The 16,813-nt window shown below is 42.7% G+C and overlaps 1 protein-coding gene across 50 annotated transcripts in view; it reads left to right on the top strand.

Moving 5' to 3' along the window:
- Nucleotides 1–16,813, top strand: part of Madd (MAP kinase activating death domain) — a 43,989-nt gene that overhangs the window by 2,596 nt on the left and 24,580 nt on the right. For 15 of the 50 annotated variants that reach the window (XM_090347743.1, XM_090347736.1, XM_090347733.1 and 12 more), the window contains exons 2-20: nucleotides 1,006–1,153; nucleotides 2,452–3,048; nucleotides 3,826–4,129; nucleotides 4,579–4,710; nucleotides 5,419–5,532; nucleotides 6,474–6,554; nucleotides 7,973–8,151; nucleotides 8,967–9,202; nucleotides 9,627–9,783; nucleotides 10,139–10,242; nucleotides 10,336–10,526; nucleotides 10,855–11,108; nucleotides 11,356–11,495; nucleotides 12,323–12,424; nucleotides 13,758–13,817; nucleotides 14,184–14,286; nucleotides 15,600–15,786; nucleotides 15,882–16,032; nucleotides 16,553–16,759. In XM_090347743.1, the coding sequence (XP_090203869.1) occupies nucleotides 1,092–1,153; nucleotides 2,452–3,048; nucleotides 3,826–4,129; nucleotides 4,579–4,710; nucleotides 5,419–5,532; nucleotides 6,474–6,554; nucleotides 7,973–8,151; nucleotides 8,967–9,202; nucleotides 9,627–9,783; nucleotides 10,139–10,242; nucleotides 10,336–10,526; nucleotides 10,855–11,108; nucleotides 11,356–11,495; nucleotides 12,323–12,424; nucleotides 13,758–13,817; nucleotides 14,184–14,286; nucleotides 15,600–15,786; nucleotides 15,882–16,032; nucleotides 16,553–16,759 (3,361 nt within the window). In that variant the 5' untranslated portion in view covers nucleotides 1,006–1,091. The remainder of the gene's footprint in view (nucleotides 1–1,005; nucleotides 1,154–2,451; nucleotides 3,049–3,825; nucleotides 4,130–4,578; nucleotides 4,711–5,418; nucleotides 5,533–6,473; nucleotides 6,555–7,972; nucleotides 8,152–8,966; nucleotides 9,203–9,626; nucleotides 9,784–10,138; nucleotides 10,243–10,335; nucleotides 10,527–10,854; nucleotides 11,109–11,355; nucleotides 11,496–12,322; nucleotides 12,425–13,757; nucleotides 13,818–14,183; nucleotides 14,287–15,599; nucleotides 15,787–15,881; nucleotides 16,033–16,552; nucleotides 16,760–16,813) is intronic. The other 35 variants (XM_090347761.1, XM_090347750.1, XM_090347756.1 and 32 more) reach the window with 5 other exon arrangements.

The following is a 16,813-nucleotide window of genomic DNA, read 5'->3' as shown; positions in this document are numbered from 1 at the left end:
AACTGGATGTAGTCCTTTAGTGTACTGAAGTATTTTATATACAGAAGTACATAGAGACCTAACAGAAGCTTACAGATGATTAAGATCATGTAAGTGTTTCCTAATATTAGAACTGTAGTTTAGAAATTCCTTGGAATACCTGTCCTTTCTTTGAAGAAATCCGATTATTTTCTGTTCCTAATTAATAATCTCTGTAAGGTGGAGTGGACAGAGCCTCTTCTGTAAGTGTGGTTTACTGATTCCGATTCCAAGGCTAGAATAGAGAACTTTTGGTTCAGCACCAAGGGCAGAGCCTGCAGCAGTAGCCACCTGACCCCTTTATTTATGGAAGAGAGAGAGCGAGGAGTGGTTGAGATGAGGTTGTTAGGGACATTCTTCACATGAGATCACATGAGCTAGAGTAACCAGCTGTTGTTATTGTCTGAGTGCAATTAATTAGAAAGTCTGTATGATAGATTCACATCAAGCTGGATGCAGATTGTTGAAACAGAACTATTAGATCTCCACCTAGATCTAGAAGTGCTGATTAGTGCTAATTGAAGAATCTCATTTGATTCCGATTACCCCTGGAACAGTCCTGAAAGTGACTTAATTTTTGTTATAATAACTGAGTCCATATTAGACTACCTACATTGTTGTTGTTTTTTTCAGAAACAAAGCCCCAAGAAATAGGCTTGGGAATGAACAAGTTGATAAGAATGGGGTTTCATGGGACCAAAAACTCCTTGCCCTCTTTTTACAGTGCTAGAAATTAAACCCAGGGCCTTGTGCATACAAGGCAAATGCTCTGCCACATGTCTAGCCTACTTGATATTTGGCTTAGCAGCTCATCAGCTTAGATGCTCACTAGACAAGGCAAGTGTCAATTTCTCCTATCCTTAATACTGAAGTAGAAGTCCTTTCAACCTGTGACCCTGGCCAGGATGAAATTGAGAGGGATGATTTCCTAGCACACAGCAATGGATCTTATCAGTACTTTTTTTCCTATTGAACTTGAATTTTCAGATCATATCAGAATTCCTTCTGGAAATGCTGACTCCTCCCTTGCTCAGGACACTGAAGTTTCTCAGATAAACTGATGAATTGGAACCATGGTGCAAAAGAAGAAATTCTGCCCTCGGTTACTTGACTATCTTGTGATTGTAGGGGCCAGGTAACTAAAACTTGATATTGTCTTGTCATCTGGGACAACCACAGAAACTTCAGTTATTCTCCTTCCCTGTTTTCATGTGACTTTGCATATCTTATTCTTCCATATTACTTTACCCTGATGGAAACATAAGTGCGAATAGGGAAAACAACATAAGTTGGGTGGGTTGACAATTTGGTCTAGAGAAAAATGACAAAACTCTACACTTATATCTTTCTAAATTTGAGTGAACACATACTTTTTTTTTTTTTGGTCAGTGTTGGGCTTCAATTCCGGGCTTGGGTGCTATCACTGAGCGCTTCAGCTCAAGGCTAGCACTCTACTACTTGAGCCACAGTACCACTTCCGGTTTTCTGCTCATTAATTGCAGATAAGAGTCTCACAGACTTTTGTACCTGGCTGGCTTTGAACCTCGATCCTTATATCTCAGCCTCCTGAGTAGCTAGGATAATAGGCATGAGCTACCAGCACTTGGCTGAATACATTCTTTTTGTATGTGTGTACTAGTACTAGTGCTTGAAATTAAGTCCTGGGTTCTATTTCTTAGACTTTTTTTTACTCAAGCAAGGTTGGTGCTTTACAATTTGAGTCACAGTCCTACTTCTGGCTTTTGGGTAGTTAATTGGAGATAAGATTCTCACAGACTTTCCTGCCTGTGTTGGCTTGGTACCATGATCCTCAGATCTCAACTTCCTAAGTAACTAGGATTACAGGTATTATCTATCAGCACCAAGCCAAATATACACTTTATTTTGAAAAAAAAAAAAAAAAAGAAAAAAAGCACATTGTGTTTCTTTTATACCTCCAGGTGATATTTTTTTGGTAATTTATTAGCTAATATACTTTAGAAGAGCTATGATCATTTTATTATCAAAAGTATTATTTCAGAATATGTATTCATGACCATGCAGAGTTTATGTAGCCTGCCTGCTAAACATTGCCAGGAGTATCCACACTTTTCAGAGTCCTACAGTTAGCTTAATTTATCCAAGAGAGCATTTTGAGCTTTATCATTATTATTACTATTATTATTTTGCCAGTCTTGGAGCTTGAGCTCAGGGCCTGAGAACTGTCCTTGGGCTTTCTCAAGGCTAGAGTCTACCACTTGAGCCACAGCATCACTTTCGGCTTTTTCTATGTATGTGATACCAAGGCATCAAACCTGGGTCTTCATGCATGCTGGGCAAGCACTCTATCACTAGGCCACACTCTTGGCCCTGAGCTGTATTATTTTTAACTGTGGTTAACATTTGATAGTATGTTCTAGCCCTTTAACTGCTGAGTTTGTCTTTGTCCTTTAGGCACCCAAGCAGCGATAGTGTAGCCCAGACTCCTGAACTGCTGCGCCGATACCCACTAGAGGATCATGCGGAGTTTCCCCTTCCCCCAGATGTAGTGTTCTTCTGCCAGCCAGAGGGCTGCCTGAGTGTGCGTCAGCGGCGCATGAGCCTTCGGGATGATACCTCTTTTGTCTTCACCCTCACTGACAAGGACACTGGAGTCACACGTTATGGCATATGTGTTAACTTCTACCGCTCCTTCCAAAAGCGGATGCCTAAGGAAAAGGGGGAGGGGGTAACAGGGTCGCGTGGAAAGGAAGGCACCCGGGCTACCTGTGCCCCAGAAGAAGTAGGCACCGAGATCTCAGAGAGTGGCTCATCCCTGCAGCCTCCGAGTGCTGACTCCACCCCTGATGTGAACCAGTCTCCTCGGGGCAAACGCCGGGCCAAGGGGAGCAGTCGATCTCGCAACAGTACTCTCACATCCCTGTGTGTGCTCAGCCACTACCCTTTCTTTTCCACCTTCCGGGAGTGTCTCTATACACTCAAACGGCTGGTAGATTGCTGTAGTGAAAGGCTACTGGGAAAGAAGTTGGGCATCCCACGAGGTGTACAAAGGTAAGATTTGTTTCTTATGTTTAGAAGAAGGGGGAAGCATTTAAAGATTAGTTATGATTGGTTTTCTTCAGGTTGAGGTCCTTGAGACCAGACCTTACTGAGCAAAAGACTGTTGGGAAGTTAGACCACCTACCACAATTTATTTAAGGAGTTCAGGAGTTTGCTGTGTGGTGGTATGGCATTGGATCCTTTCACATAAACATTTTGTGTGTGTGTGTGTGAGTGTGTGTGAGTGTGTGTGAGTGTGTGAGAGAGAGATGGTCCTGTCCTGGGGCTTGAACAACATCATGTCTTTTCATATGTATTCATATATGTGTATGTATTTATGTATACATAGATATACATATGTATGGATATATTTGTGTGTGTGAGTGCTGGTCCTGGGCTTGAACTCAAGGCTTGGATGCTGTCTCTGGGCTCTTATGGCTCAAACTTCTCACCCTACCACTTGAGCCACAGCTCCACTTCTGGCTCTGTGGTGGCCAATTAGAGATAAGAGTCTCATGGAATTTCCTACCTGGGGTAACTTTGAACCCCAATCCACAGATCTCAGCCTCCTGTATAGCTAGGATTATAGACGTGAACCACTATGTACTTATTTTCACTCTGTTCTTGCTCTTCTCTGTGCCCTCTAGTCCCAACTGAGCTGAATGAGTAGGCTTTTCCAATGATAATTCTTTTCTAGTTTTCATCATTATACCTTCCATGGTTATATTGGATAGCAGTAGGATATCAGCTCCTGATGTTTGGGTTTGGTTCTTGATGTCTATCCCTCAGAGATACCATGTGGAGAATCTTTACTGGATCACTGCTAGTGGAAGAAAAGTCAAGTGCTCTTCTGCATGACCTTCGAGAGATTGAGGCCTGGATCTATCGATTGCTGCACTCCCCAGTTCCTGTCTCTGGACAGAAGCGAGTGGACATTGAGGTCCTACCCCAGGAGCTTCAGCCTGCTCTGACCTTTGCGCTTCCAGATCCATCTCGATTCACTCTCGTGGATTTCCCACTTCACCTTCCTTTGGAACTTCTGGGTGTGGATGCTTGTCTTCAGGTGCTAACCTGTATCCTGTTAGAGCACAAGGTGAGAGGGTCCACCTTATGGGCCTTTCTAGCAAAAGATCTGTGCAGTAAGACAGAAGCTGAGTGTAAGGGATTATGTCTTTTTCCTATTTTCACTTTTGGGAAGTAACATGGTACCAATACCAGCAGATAATGGTAGTTGTGGGTTGAATTGAGGTTCTGGTACCATGTGGGATGTATCCTTAATCACACTAATCTACTAAACAGTTTCAGTAGTTTTGCTTCAATGCATGATCCTGGGATGGGGGGTGAAAGAGCTAGAACCATGGTGAATCAAGGGATGATTAGTATGGGGCTGGGGTTGGAAAGTGACAAGCATGGTGGGATATGGAACACTGGTGATTGTGGAAGCAAAGCTTCAAGTGTAGACACAGTGAGACAGAAATTAAATTGTAGTGGTGGAAGTTTTTTCAAAATTTCTTACTTTGTGTGAATTCATCTTCATGGCAGGTGGTGCTGCAGTCTCGAGACTACAATGCACTTTCCATGTCCGTGATGGCGTTTGTGGCAATGATCTACCCCCTCGAGTACATGTTTCCTGTCATCCCGCTGCTTCCCACCTGCATGGCATCTGCAGAGCAGGTGAGTCTTAGGTGTCCTCTGATTTTTCTCACCTCTGCCCAGAGAACCTGAAAGTCAGTACTGGTCCTCAATTCCTTATAGATCTGTCGGCAAAATCTGATTGATTTGAACTGAACTGGTGTAGAACCCAGAACTTATTAATACTTTTTTTTTTTGGTGGTACTAGTATTTGAACTTAGGACCCTGAATTTGTTTGCCTTTACTTGTTTGTCTGATACTCTACCACTTGAGCCATGCTTTCAGCCCTGCTTTTTGCTGGTTATTTTGGAGGTGGAGTCTTACATTCTTTTCTCCCCAAGCTGTCTTTGAATTATGAACCTCTGCTTCTTAGTCTCCTGAGTACTAGGATTACAGATATGAGCCCCCAGTGCCTGGCCTTCTAGTTGTTATGGGCTATTTTTTTTGTCGGTTGTGGGGCTTGAACTCTGGGCTTAGGCATAGTTTGTTTGTTTTTAAATAACAGTTAATGATAGATAATGATTGTAGACTATTTGCTATGTGTGGCTTTAGGTGTTCTATAATATATAGAAAAGACATTATGCTACCTTTCTAAATTCTGAAAAATTCTATGTTTTGAAATACATGGAACCTTAAATATTTTGCAAAGGGGATATAGGTCTGTATTTCCTTATCTAGAAAATTGCTAACTTGATAAATACTCATGATAGGATTTATCTTTGCTTCTTATCTTCTTTGTCCTCTTCATAGCTGCTGTTGGCTCCAACTCCATACATCATTGGAGTCCCTGCAAGTTTCTTTCTCTACAAACTAGACTTCAAAATGCCTGATGACGTATGGCTAGTGGATCTGGACAGCAACAGGGTAAGGTTCTTGGCAGAATGAAAATGGGATTGTGCTCTAGATCAGGCCCACAGTTCTCCCTGTTCTAGATGATTTCTATTGTGTGACTTATTGAAACAGTGTTTTTCTTTTTCTTTTTTTGAAACAGTGTTTTTCTAATATTATTTTATTGGCCAGATACGCCCTTGCTTAGCCTTCAAAAAATTACGGGATTTAGTTTTGCCATTATTAAGAGCTCCTCCTACATTCTCTAAGAGCAGTAGGGCAGAATGGGCAGAATATATATATATATATATATATATATATATACACACACACAGAGTATATGTATACTGTATTTATATATACACATGTATACATGTATATATACATGTATATATATGTATATACACACATACACATATATAGTGTATATACATATATATAGTGTAGGCAGCCTGCTATATATGGGATATGGTTTCCAATAAGAAACTTTTCTAATACAAGCAGTGTGCTGTAATATTCTAGCTACTTAGGAGGCTGAGATCTGAGGATCTCAGTTCAAAGACAGCCTAAGCAGGAAAGGCCATGAGACCCTTATCTTCAATTAACCACCAGAAAATCAGAAGTGGACCAGTGCTCAAAGTGGTAGAGCACTAGGCTTGAGCTGAAAAGCTCAGGGACAGTGCCCAGACCCAGAATTTAAGCCCCATGACTGACCACCCCCCCAAAAAAAGAAAGAAAAAGTATGAAGAAGAAATAAAGAGTCATAGTTTTATTATTCAGAGATCCTCACCAATCATATTTCCTTCCAGATGTGAATGCTTATCATATGTATATATGTATCTTATATGTACAGTTACAGAGTGTGGTATGTATATGACATATATATTAAATCTCCCTATGCTTATTAGTTAACATAGAAATGAAACACGTGAGCAGTTAATTATGAGGTTGTACCTCTTCTCTTTACTCTGGTATAGGTGATTGCCCCCACTAATGCAGAAATGTTACCTGTTCTGCCAGAACCAGAGTCGTTAGAGCTGAAAAAACACTTAAAGCAGGTAAGTGATGAATGAGAGAGAAGAAGGAGTAAGAAATGCAATAAGGTAATGGAGGAAAGACAGCTCTTCTAATAGCCAGCTTCCTTTTGGGCTTACTGTGGCATAAGATTTCTTTAACTTAGATGGGATAAGAGGAAATATATCCCAATTTGGAGAGACAGGATGAATCTGAGAATGATTTCTTCTACTTTATTGTATACCCTATCACCCATAATGCTTGTGATGCTGTATAAGACAACCTTTACTTTCTGTTTGTTATCATGGTTGCAATTCTTTGTGGCCTTGGAACATTCTCTCAGTCTTGTAAGGTGGCAGTTGGTAGTTTGGATGCTCTGGCTTTTTAAATCTTATCTTCTTGAATTCATCCCAGTTCCTCAAAATTCCTTTCTTTGAGTAAACTTTCACATCTCTTTTTCTTTGATTTTTCTTCTTCTGCATGCCAAACACAGTACCTGAAGGTAAAGTGTGACAAGGTCCCATTCCCCTTTCCTGCTTTATGTGTTTTGTAGGACCACCAGTAGATAGCCTTGTCCTTATTTTTAGGAATTGCACTCTCATGTGAGGGTCTTTAGAAACATTTTTGTCTGTGTTGTCTGAAGTATTCTGTAGTCCCTCTAGATGGTATCATACTTGAACTGAAATGGGTCATATTGTATCATCCTTCTCACTGGCTTGCTTCATCACTGCTGATGTAATATGATATCTTGTTGCTGCAGAGTGGTGAAGATTGCAAGTTCAGAAAGTTCTCTAGCTGTCCTTGCTATGTTTTTGGTCTTGATGACTAAGGAGATGGAGAGATTGATTTGTGGAATTATGCCGATTTATTATTTTTAAACTTTGTAGGAGTTGAGATCTGTATAACTCTCCCTGCTTTTCAAAGTATGTACTTGCACCAGCTGCATTAGCTGTATCAGAACTTGTTAACAGTGCAGAATCATCTTCAGTATGCAGTTCTAACAACATCCTGGGTGATTTCTGTGCTCACTAATATTTCACTAGTGATCTCCATTAGTGTTTTTCTAACTGCCATGGGGAGTCTCTTAGGGGCTTGCTTAAGTAGGGAGTACTGAGCACTTGAGGGTTTTGTTCCTTCAGTCCTGTAGAGAAGCTTGGTTTTTATAGTTTAGTTTAAAAATCTGACTTGAAAACAGCTGTGCTTGACTTCAGATCTGGTGAAATTGCTTTGAACTAGGTGGACTTGAGATGAAGAGCTATGTATTTTCTGAACTATATTTGGATTTTTTTTCAAAGATGAAGGTTTTGAAATGGGTTAGCCACAATTTGCAGATAAGCACAATTCTTTGTGCTTTTTGACAGAGTGTGTGGTGATGTAGATAACCAACAGAGCTCATTCTTAGTTGCTGTGGATGGCTAGCTGCCAGAGATCTGCCTTAGGTGAGGAATGTCTTATTCCACAGGCCCTTGCCAGCATGAGTCTCAACACTCAGCCCATTCTCAATCTGGAGAAATTTCATGAGGGCCAGGAGATCCCGCTTCTCTTGGGAAGGCCTTCTAGTGACCTGCAGTCTACACCTTCCACTGAATTCAACCCACTTATCTATGGCAATGATGTGGATTCAGTGGATGTTGCAACCAGGTGAGACACAGCTAACTGTACAAATTATGAGTCCTTTACTTCATTGTACTCCTGACTTGAGGACAGACTACTTTTCAGAGCTAAGGTGTTTTCCTTTATATTTAAAATGTATGTATTTGGTGGCACACACCTATTATCCTAGCTAGTCAGGACATGATTTGAAAGCCAGCCCAAGCAGGAAAGTCCATGAGATTCTTTTCTTCAATTAAGCATGCACGCCTGCGTGTGCACACACACACACACACACACACACACACACACACACACACAAACTCAAATGATAAAGTACTAGCTAGCATTAAGTAAAAAAGATCAGGAATAGCACCCAAGCCCTAAGTTCCTGGACAGGCACAAAATAATGTATATATTTGTAACAAATGCAAGAAGAAACAGCTATTTCATTCTCAGAGAAGTACTGACGATTCTTTTTTTCTTTTTTCTTTTTTTTTTGTCGAATTCTGGGCCTAGGCGCTGTCCCTGAGCTCTTCAGCTCACGTCTACTGCCCTTCCCCTTGAGCTACCGTACCACTTCCAGTTTTCTGGTGATTAATTGGAGATAAGAGTCTCATGTGCTTTGTAATGCCCCAGATGGCTTTGAACCTTGATCCTCAGATCTCAGCCACTGAATAGCTAGTATTATAGGCATGAGCCACCTCACCCTGCTGGGCTGATGATTATTTAAGATAGTCCCCCCTTGATGTTAGAAGCATGTGAAATGATGGTGTTGAGAGATGATATGAAGACTTTTGGGTGTGAGAATCCTTGTTCATAACATACGGGTCTTGAGTTTTTTTTACCATTCTCTTCTTTCTCAGAGTGGCCATGGTACGGTTCTTCAACTCTGCCAATGTGCTACAGGGTTTTCAGATGCACACACGTACCCTTCGACTCTTCCCTCGGCCTGTGGTGGCATTCCAGGCTGGCTCCTTTCTAGCCTCACGCCCCCGACAGACTCCCTTTGCTGAAAAACTGGCTAGGACTCAGGCTGTGGAGTACTTTGGAGAGTGGATTCTTAACCCCACCAACTATGCCTTTCAGAGAATTCACAACAGTGAGTCTACCGCCTCCACTCTCACCATCTTCTGCCTTCATACTCCTAATGGTCCTTCTTTTGCCTATTCTTTTGCTATTCTTTAACCTGTCCCTTATATTCCTGTTTTGCTTTAGACTTTAAGAAATTCTTCCTTTTGGGCTGGGAGTTTAACCTACTGGTCGAGTGCTTGCCTAACATGCACAAAGACTGGGTTTGATTCCTTGGTACCACATATATAGAAAAAAAAACAGAAATGGTTCTGTGGCTCAAGTGGTAGAGCTCTAGCCTTGAGAAAGTCCAAGGACAGTGCCCAGGCTCTGAGTTCAAGGCCCAGGATTGGCAAAAAAAAAAAAAAAAAAAAAAATATATATATATATATATATATTGTTTATGCGTAACTTACTTTGTTTTCTATTGCTATTCTCTTTTCCTCTTTGTATAGATATGTTTGATCCAGCCCTGATTGGTGACAAGCCAAAGTGGTATGCTCACCAATTGCAACCCATCCACTATCGAGTCTATGATGGCAATTCCCAGTTGGCTGAGGCGCTAAGTGTGCCACCAGAGCGGGACTCTGACTCTGACCCCACAGATGACAGGTGAATAGTCCTTCACACTAGCCCTTCTTTAGCATATAGGAGAAAAAAAAATCTCACAGCAGTGAGATGTCAGTCCTTGAAGTCTTGACTAGTTTTCTTGATTTCCTTACTTTATCTTGTTCCCTAACCTTCAGTTAAGTGTACATCACTTTTTGTGTTCCCAGGCACTTATTACAGATACTTTTGTCTCCCCTTTACTAATTTTCTTTCTTTCTTTTTTCCCTGTGCTTTTCAAAGGGAAGGGGTGACATTGTCCAAAAAGAACTGTACTCTTTACCTGACTTATATAACTGTAATCCCTTTTACATCACCTTTATAATAATGATTTAAAAAAATTCAAAAATGCTCTTTACAGTGGCAGTGATAGTGTGGATTATGACGACTCAAGCTCTTCTTACTCTTCCCTTGGTGACTTTGTCAGTGAAATGATGAAATGTGACATCAATGGTGATACTCCCAGTAAGTATGTTCGGGAGTTTTGCCAGCTCTGGGCAAGGATCGGATTTTTGGATTATCAAGTGATCTGTATCTGTTTTCCTTGGATTTTGGCAGATGTGGACCCTCTGACACACGCAGCACTAGGGGATGCCAGTGAGGTGAAGATTGATGAGCCACAGAACCAGAAGGAAGCAGAGGAGCCTGGCCCAGACAGTGAAAATTCTCAGGAAAACCCTCTACTGCGCTCCAGCTCGAGCACCACAGCTAGTGGAAGTCCTAGTACCATCATCCATGGAGCTAGCTCTGTACGTGAGCACTTAGAGGGGAGAGGATTGGGGAGAGCCACTGCTCTCATTACTGTTAGCTATTAACTTGCCTCTTTCTTCACATGTTTTCTATCCTTCACTCCATAGACTCTATGGTTTAGAGCCTCTGAAATGTAGTTTCTACCCAAGAAGGAGATCATTGGGCTTTCTTTTGGGTATACCTATGAGCCATCTGTGTAGTTTGTGAGGACAGAGACCAGGGGTACCACACTTTCTTCAGGCTAGGAATCTGACAGGCCTTGGTCTGGCCTGGCCCAAGTGAGATCAGATACTAGATGACTACTTTTTTAATTCATGTGATCCTTAGGAACCTGTGGACTCTTTGGAGACGGATGATAAGGCAGCAGTAGGCATCTCTAAGCCTCTCCCTCCCGTGCCTCCCAGCACTGGCAAATTGAATGTGGACAGGCGTCAAACAGAGATTGGAGAGGGGTCAGTGCGCCGGCGAACCTATGACAATCCGTACTTCGAGCCCCAGTATGGCTTTCCCCCTGAGGAAGATGATGATGAGCAGGGGGAAAGCTACACCCCCCGATTCAGCCAACATGTCAATGGCAATCGGTGAGAGCCTGGGATCCCTTCTAGATGGGTGGCTGAAGGACCTCACTGCAGTGGACCCTGGGTGAGGGTTAATCAGAAGTCTTGAGGAAGTCTGAATGCTCTCTCGGTCCTGCCATCCCCTCAGGGTAGTGCTTTGATCCAGGGCCTTAGGAATTTGGGAAGGAGCAGCACCTGCGGTATAGCATAGGCCCACTCCCAAGATTAGGTACCCCTGCCTGGGCCTCACAGGTACCACTGTGCATTCAAGGGCTCAAAAGCTGCTGCGGCCCAACAGCTTGAAGCTGGCAAGTGACTCAGATGCAGAGTCTGACTCCCGAGCAAGCTCTCCCAACTCCACCATCTCCAACAACAGCACCGAGGGCTTCGGGGGCATCATGTCTTTTGCCAGTAAGTGCCTAAGCACTCTCATTTCTTCTTCTGTTTTCTCTACAGTAGGGCTGATGATGGCACACATTGCCTGGAACTTGAAGTGTAGGGTTGGGTTGGCATTACTAAGCACTAATTCTGATCATTTGGAGGACTCTGAATAATATTTATAGATGAGACCAATAAAGACAGCCAAATCGTCATTATTTTGTACCTGATAGTTGAGTCTGCTTCAGGCAAGATAGCTGAGAGGTTACTGAAAATTAAGCATTCAATTTTAAAAGTCACACACTTAAACATATGCTTTATGGAAACAGTATAACCAAAATTGATATGGATAGATATCTGATATGTTTTTTTTTAGTGGCAAGGAACTTTTACGATCATGCATTTAAGTCTATATGAGATTGATCTTTGTGCCTAGAGTCTATTTCTAGCTTTGAAGGTGGTATCCTTTAAAGATGGAGAAGAAGTAGGAGCTACAGAGAGCCATCACAGGGGATGACTGTGCTTAAGAGTGATTTCTAAAGCTGGGAAGAGACAGCATCCACTTGAGATCAGTAGCTTATTGCTACGGTCTTTTCTTCTATGTTAGCAGCAGTAAAAAGCTTGGATATTGTCACAAGAGATAGCTACAGAAAGTTGTTTCTAGATTTTGAGCATTGGCTCAAATCCAGGCATTGGCTCTTTTTTTTTTTTGATGTTAGACTTGACCCTTTCTAAGATAGAGCAGAGATTATATAATCTGCTGTAACATAACTTGAAAGGTAGGACATGAAGATGGTGTTATTGCTGGATAGAGTGCTTTGTACCACTAACTCCCTGCTCTCACATTGTCACCTTACTAGGCAGCCTCTATCGGAACCACAGTACAAGCTTCAGTCTTTCAAACCTCACACTGCCAACCAAAGGTGCCCGAGAGAAGACTACACCATTCCCCAGTCTAAAAGGTAACTACAACCTTACTTTTGCCAAACAGGTTTCTCTGGAAGATATGTCAGTCTGTAGGGGCTTGTCAGGAGCCTGTGTACCACAAATCATTTGATCTGGCTTTCGCCTATCATATTGCTTCTCATGGCTTTCACTGCACATCATAAGCTCTTGATGGTTGTCAGATGGAAACATCTTTGAAGCTTGAGAAAGTTCTTTTATCTCAGGATGATGGCAACCATGGATTAGTTCTGGGGGGACCTTTTCAGTGGCGTATACTAATTTCAGGATCATCAGGACGGTGGTTGTGGTGGGGTAGGGTTTGTGGAGTCTAACCACTTACTGTGGATTCATGCCAAGTTGAGGAGTTGTGAGTGAATCAGGAAGTTTTTCCAGGGCCAGTTAAGACCTTAACTTCATTTTTACTTGTGATCTCTGTAGTTTGAGGAGCTTTTCTGAATTTAACTTGATTTTTGTGTACTTTCTCTGGATGTTACACTGAAATATTCAACTGTGGCAGAAAGTCCAGTGGGAAGCAGTTCCATGCTTTCTTATTTAATTATTTTTTTTAAGAGAAGGTCTCCTTGTGTAGGCCAGGCTGGCCTCAAGATCATGATCTTCCTGCCTCAGGTTCTGAGAGCTGGGATTATATTTGTATATCACCATGCTGAGCTAACTCCATGCATCTTTTAAATTGACTGCTCACTTCTGGTGATTAGAAGTGTCAGGAATCTAAAGAATGTTCTTTGGTCAGGGTGGGAAAATGGAACAGATGGGCTTCAGAGCAGGAATATAGGAAACTAGTATGACTACTGTGAACCCATACATGGCTGGGTAGATTAGATGGGAAGGTATTGGTGTCTCTGGCTTTCATTTGATGTATTTGAAGGGAAGAACAATTGAAACTGTTTCATTGCATGCTGATGCTTCATCTCATTTGCTCACTTTTCCCGACTGCCCTCCCATCCTCACAGTTCCAATCTACTTCCCATGACAGCATCTGCAAGATGTCTTTTCCCTGTGGATACCTGCAGGTGCTCTGGACCCCTGTGCTAGATGTTTCATGAAAACCAGTGTTCCTTCTTTTTGCATGTGCCTGTTTAGTACCTGAAGGTTTCCTGTGTCATTTATCTTGTCTCTGGCTTTGAGAGGCCACAGGCTTAAGGATGGTCTTTCTCAGAGCCGTGGATGTCTGCTGGTCCTTTGCTTTCAGCTCTAATATACCCAAGAGTCAAGGTTATGTGCATCTGAGCTTTGGGAGAATGCCCAGATGATCTGACTTATTGCTCCGTCAAGGGATCTAGGGGTTGCAGAATTGTGGTGCACTTACTAATTGTGTATTTTGTGTCCCAGTATTTGGGCTAAATACTCTAATGGAGATTGTTACTGAAGCCGGCCCCGGGAGTGGTGAAGGTGGGTTTTGCCCGTGAGCTGTGCATGATCTTTTTTTTTCCCCCCTAGCATCTTCTGTGCCTGCCTGAGGGCCATCTTCCTCCTGGAGCAAGCAGCTGTCACATGAGTGACCTGCCTTGCCCATCCCCTGTGATGCCCATGCTGGTCATGGGATGTGCCGCCATTGCATGTGGAGTAGCCTGAGTCTCCATTCCCCACCTCCTCCACATTGCCATGGCTGCTTTCTACCTGTGTGTGATGCCCTGGTGCCACCCACACCCAGCCTTGCTGGGGAATGGGCATGAAACGTGACAACACAGAACTTTGCTACTGTGAATTTCTGCACAATGACAGTGATGTTTCTCATTTCTACCCTCCCTGCTTCAGGAAATAGGAGGGCTTTGGTGGACCAGAAGTCATCTGTCATTAAACATAGTCCAACTGTGAAAAGAGAACCTCCATCACCCCAGGGCCGATCCAGCAATTCTAGGTAATAAATAGCAAAATGGTTTGAGAGGTTCTCAGGTGGCATTTCTGTACAAAACTTGAAGATTGGGAGAGAAGATCTCTCAACAGGATAGATGAAATCAGTGATCGGTACCCAGCCAGCACTTTATTTTTAATTTTCTTGGTAGTAGTGAGGTTTAAACTCAGGATCTTGTGCTTGTGCTTGGTAAGTATTCTACCACTTAAGCTACCTCCTCCAATCCTTTAGACTTTTTTGCTTTAATTTCTTCTTTCTTTCTTTCCTTCTTTTCTTCTTTCTTTCTTTCTTTCTTTCTTTCTTTCTTTCTTTCTTTCTTTCTTTCTTTCTCTTCTTCTCCTTCTCCTTCTCCTTCTTCTTCTTCTTTTTGTTGGCCATGGGGCTTGAACTCTGGGCCTGGGTGCTGTCCTAACCCTCTACCATTTGAGCCATAACGTCACTTCCATTTTTCTGGTGGTTAATTGGAGATAAGAGTCTCATGGACTTTAGTGCCCCAGTTGGCTTTGAACTGGGATCCTCAGATCTCAGCCCCTTGAGTAGCTGAGATTACAGGAGTGAGCCAATGACACCCCGATGCTTTAGTTATTTTTTCCAGATAGAATCTTACATTTTTTTGTTTGGTCTCAGCTTCAGTCCTACCTGTGTCCCATAGTGTGCCATTACCTTTGGCTTATTTTTTTTTGTTGGGGTCTTGCTTTTTTGTCACAGGAACTGTGATCCTTTTTTTTTTTTTTTTTTCATTCCTGGGGCTGGAAGTCAGAGCCTGAGCACTGTCGTTGGACTTTCCTCAAGACTAGCACTTTTTTCCATATATTTTTTATTGTAATTAATAGAAGGGTTATATTATATTCATCAGATAGAAGGTGCATTACTTCACAAACATTGATACCCTTTCTCATGTCTTAGTCCCCATTTCCCTCCCCCCACACTTCTGGCTTTTTCTATGTATGTGGTACCAAGGAATTGAATGAGGGTCTTCGTGCATGCTAGGCAAGCACTCTACCACTCCTGACTCTTGTGATCCTTCTTTTTCTTCCTCCTAAGTAGCTTGGATTGCAAGTGTGAGCCACTGTGTCTGGCTCCGGGGATTTCCATGCTGACTCAATTTCTATGTAACAGTCATATATAAAGGTGTTGAGGAGGATGAAACCACAGTGGTGGGGGCTTGGCAAACTTGGCATCTGGAGAGATGGGGGACCTAGTGGCTCTAGCTATTTGAAAGCTGGGCTCTGCGTTTTATACTTGAAGGCAAACTGGGGAAAGGGAGGATGCTCTGCCAAGGAGCAGATGACCACAGAAGTGGTATGTGGATCCCATAGTGAGAACCAGCAGTTCCTGAAGGAGGTAGTGCACAGCGTGCTGGACGGCCAGGGAGTGGGCTGGCTCAACATGAAAAAGGTGCGCCGGCTGCTGGAAAGTGAGCAGCTTCGAGTCTTTGTCCTGAGCAAGCTGAACCGCACGGTGCAGTCCGAGGATGATGCGCGGCAAGATGTCATTCCAGATGTGGTCAGTGTTTAGCTGGGGCATCAAAAATCAATTGGGTAAAGGTATATGGATGCTGAAGGAAATGTACCAATTCTAGTACTCGGTTATTGTTGCAGGAGATCAGCCGAAAGGTGTATAAGGGGATGTTAGATCTCCTCAAGTGCACAATCCTCAGCCTGGAGCAGTCCTATGCCCATGCAGGTTTGGGTGGCATGGCCAGCATTTTCGGGCTTCTGGAGATTGCTCAGACCCACTACTATAGTAAAGGTAGGAATCATACCTGATGGACTACATGCCATCCACAGCTTTCCCACTTATCTAAAAAAATCGATGTACTTATCACCATGGCAAGTTTTTCAGTGTTCCATCAGGCCTTGGGATTTTATTCTTTCTGGTACATTATATGTGGTAGATTTTTTTTTTTTGCTTCTGTTTGTTTTGGTGCCAGTCCTAGGGCTTGAGCCCAGGATCTAGTGCTGTCTCTGAGCATTTTCACTTAAGGCTAGCATTCTACCACTTGAACCATAGCTCCACTTACAACTATTTGTTGCTTAATTAGTGATAAGTCTCACAGACCTTCTTGCCTGGACTTTTGGAGATCCTCAGTTCCTTGAGTAGCTAGTATTACAGGCATGAGTTAGCAGTGCCCAGTTTTTTAATCATGAAAATTCAGGCCTTAGCTTTTCTGGTAATTCTGTTCTATCTACATTTTCCTGTATCTTTCCCCTACCTTGATTCCCATATACTACCTCTTCTGACCTCTTTCTGTATTTGATCTTTTCCTTAGAACCAGACAAGCGGAAGAGAAGTCCAACAGAGAGTGTAAATACCCCTATTGGCAAGGATCCTGGTCTAGCTGGGCGGGGGGACCCAAAGGCTATGGCACAGCTGAGAGTCCCCCAGCTGGGTCCTTGGGCACCAAGTGCTACAGGAAAGGTTCCTAAGGAGCTGGACACCAAAAGTTTAAAGGAAGAGAATTTTGTGGCATCTATTGGTATGTATTATTGTGTTTGATGTACTGGAAGGGTCCTGGCTTCTTAAATATCCT

This window comes from Megascapheus bottae, chromosome 16, assembly GCF_031878675.1.
Source record: "Megascapheus bottae isolate mThoBot1 chromosome 16, mThoBot2.hap1, whole genome shotgun sequence".
In the NCBI taxonomy this organism is placed as follows: Eukaryota; Metazoa; Chordata; class Mammalia; order Rodentia; family Geomyidae; genus Megascapheus; species Megascapheus bottae.
Note: the sequence above shows the minus strand (reverse complement) of the source record. Positions and strands in the feature narration are given on the sequence as shown.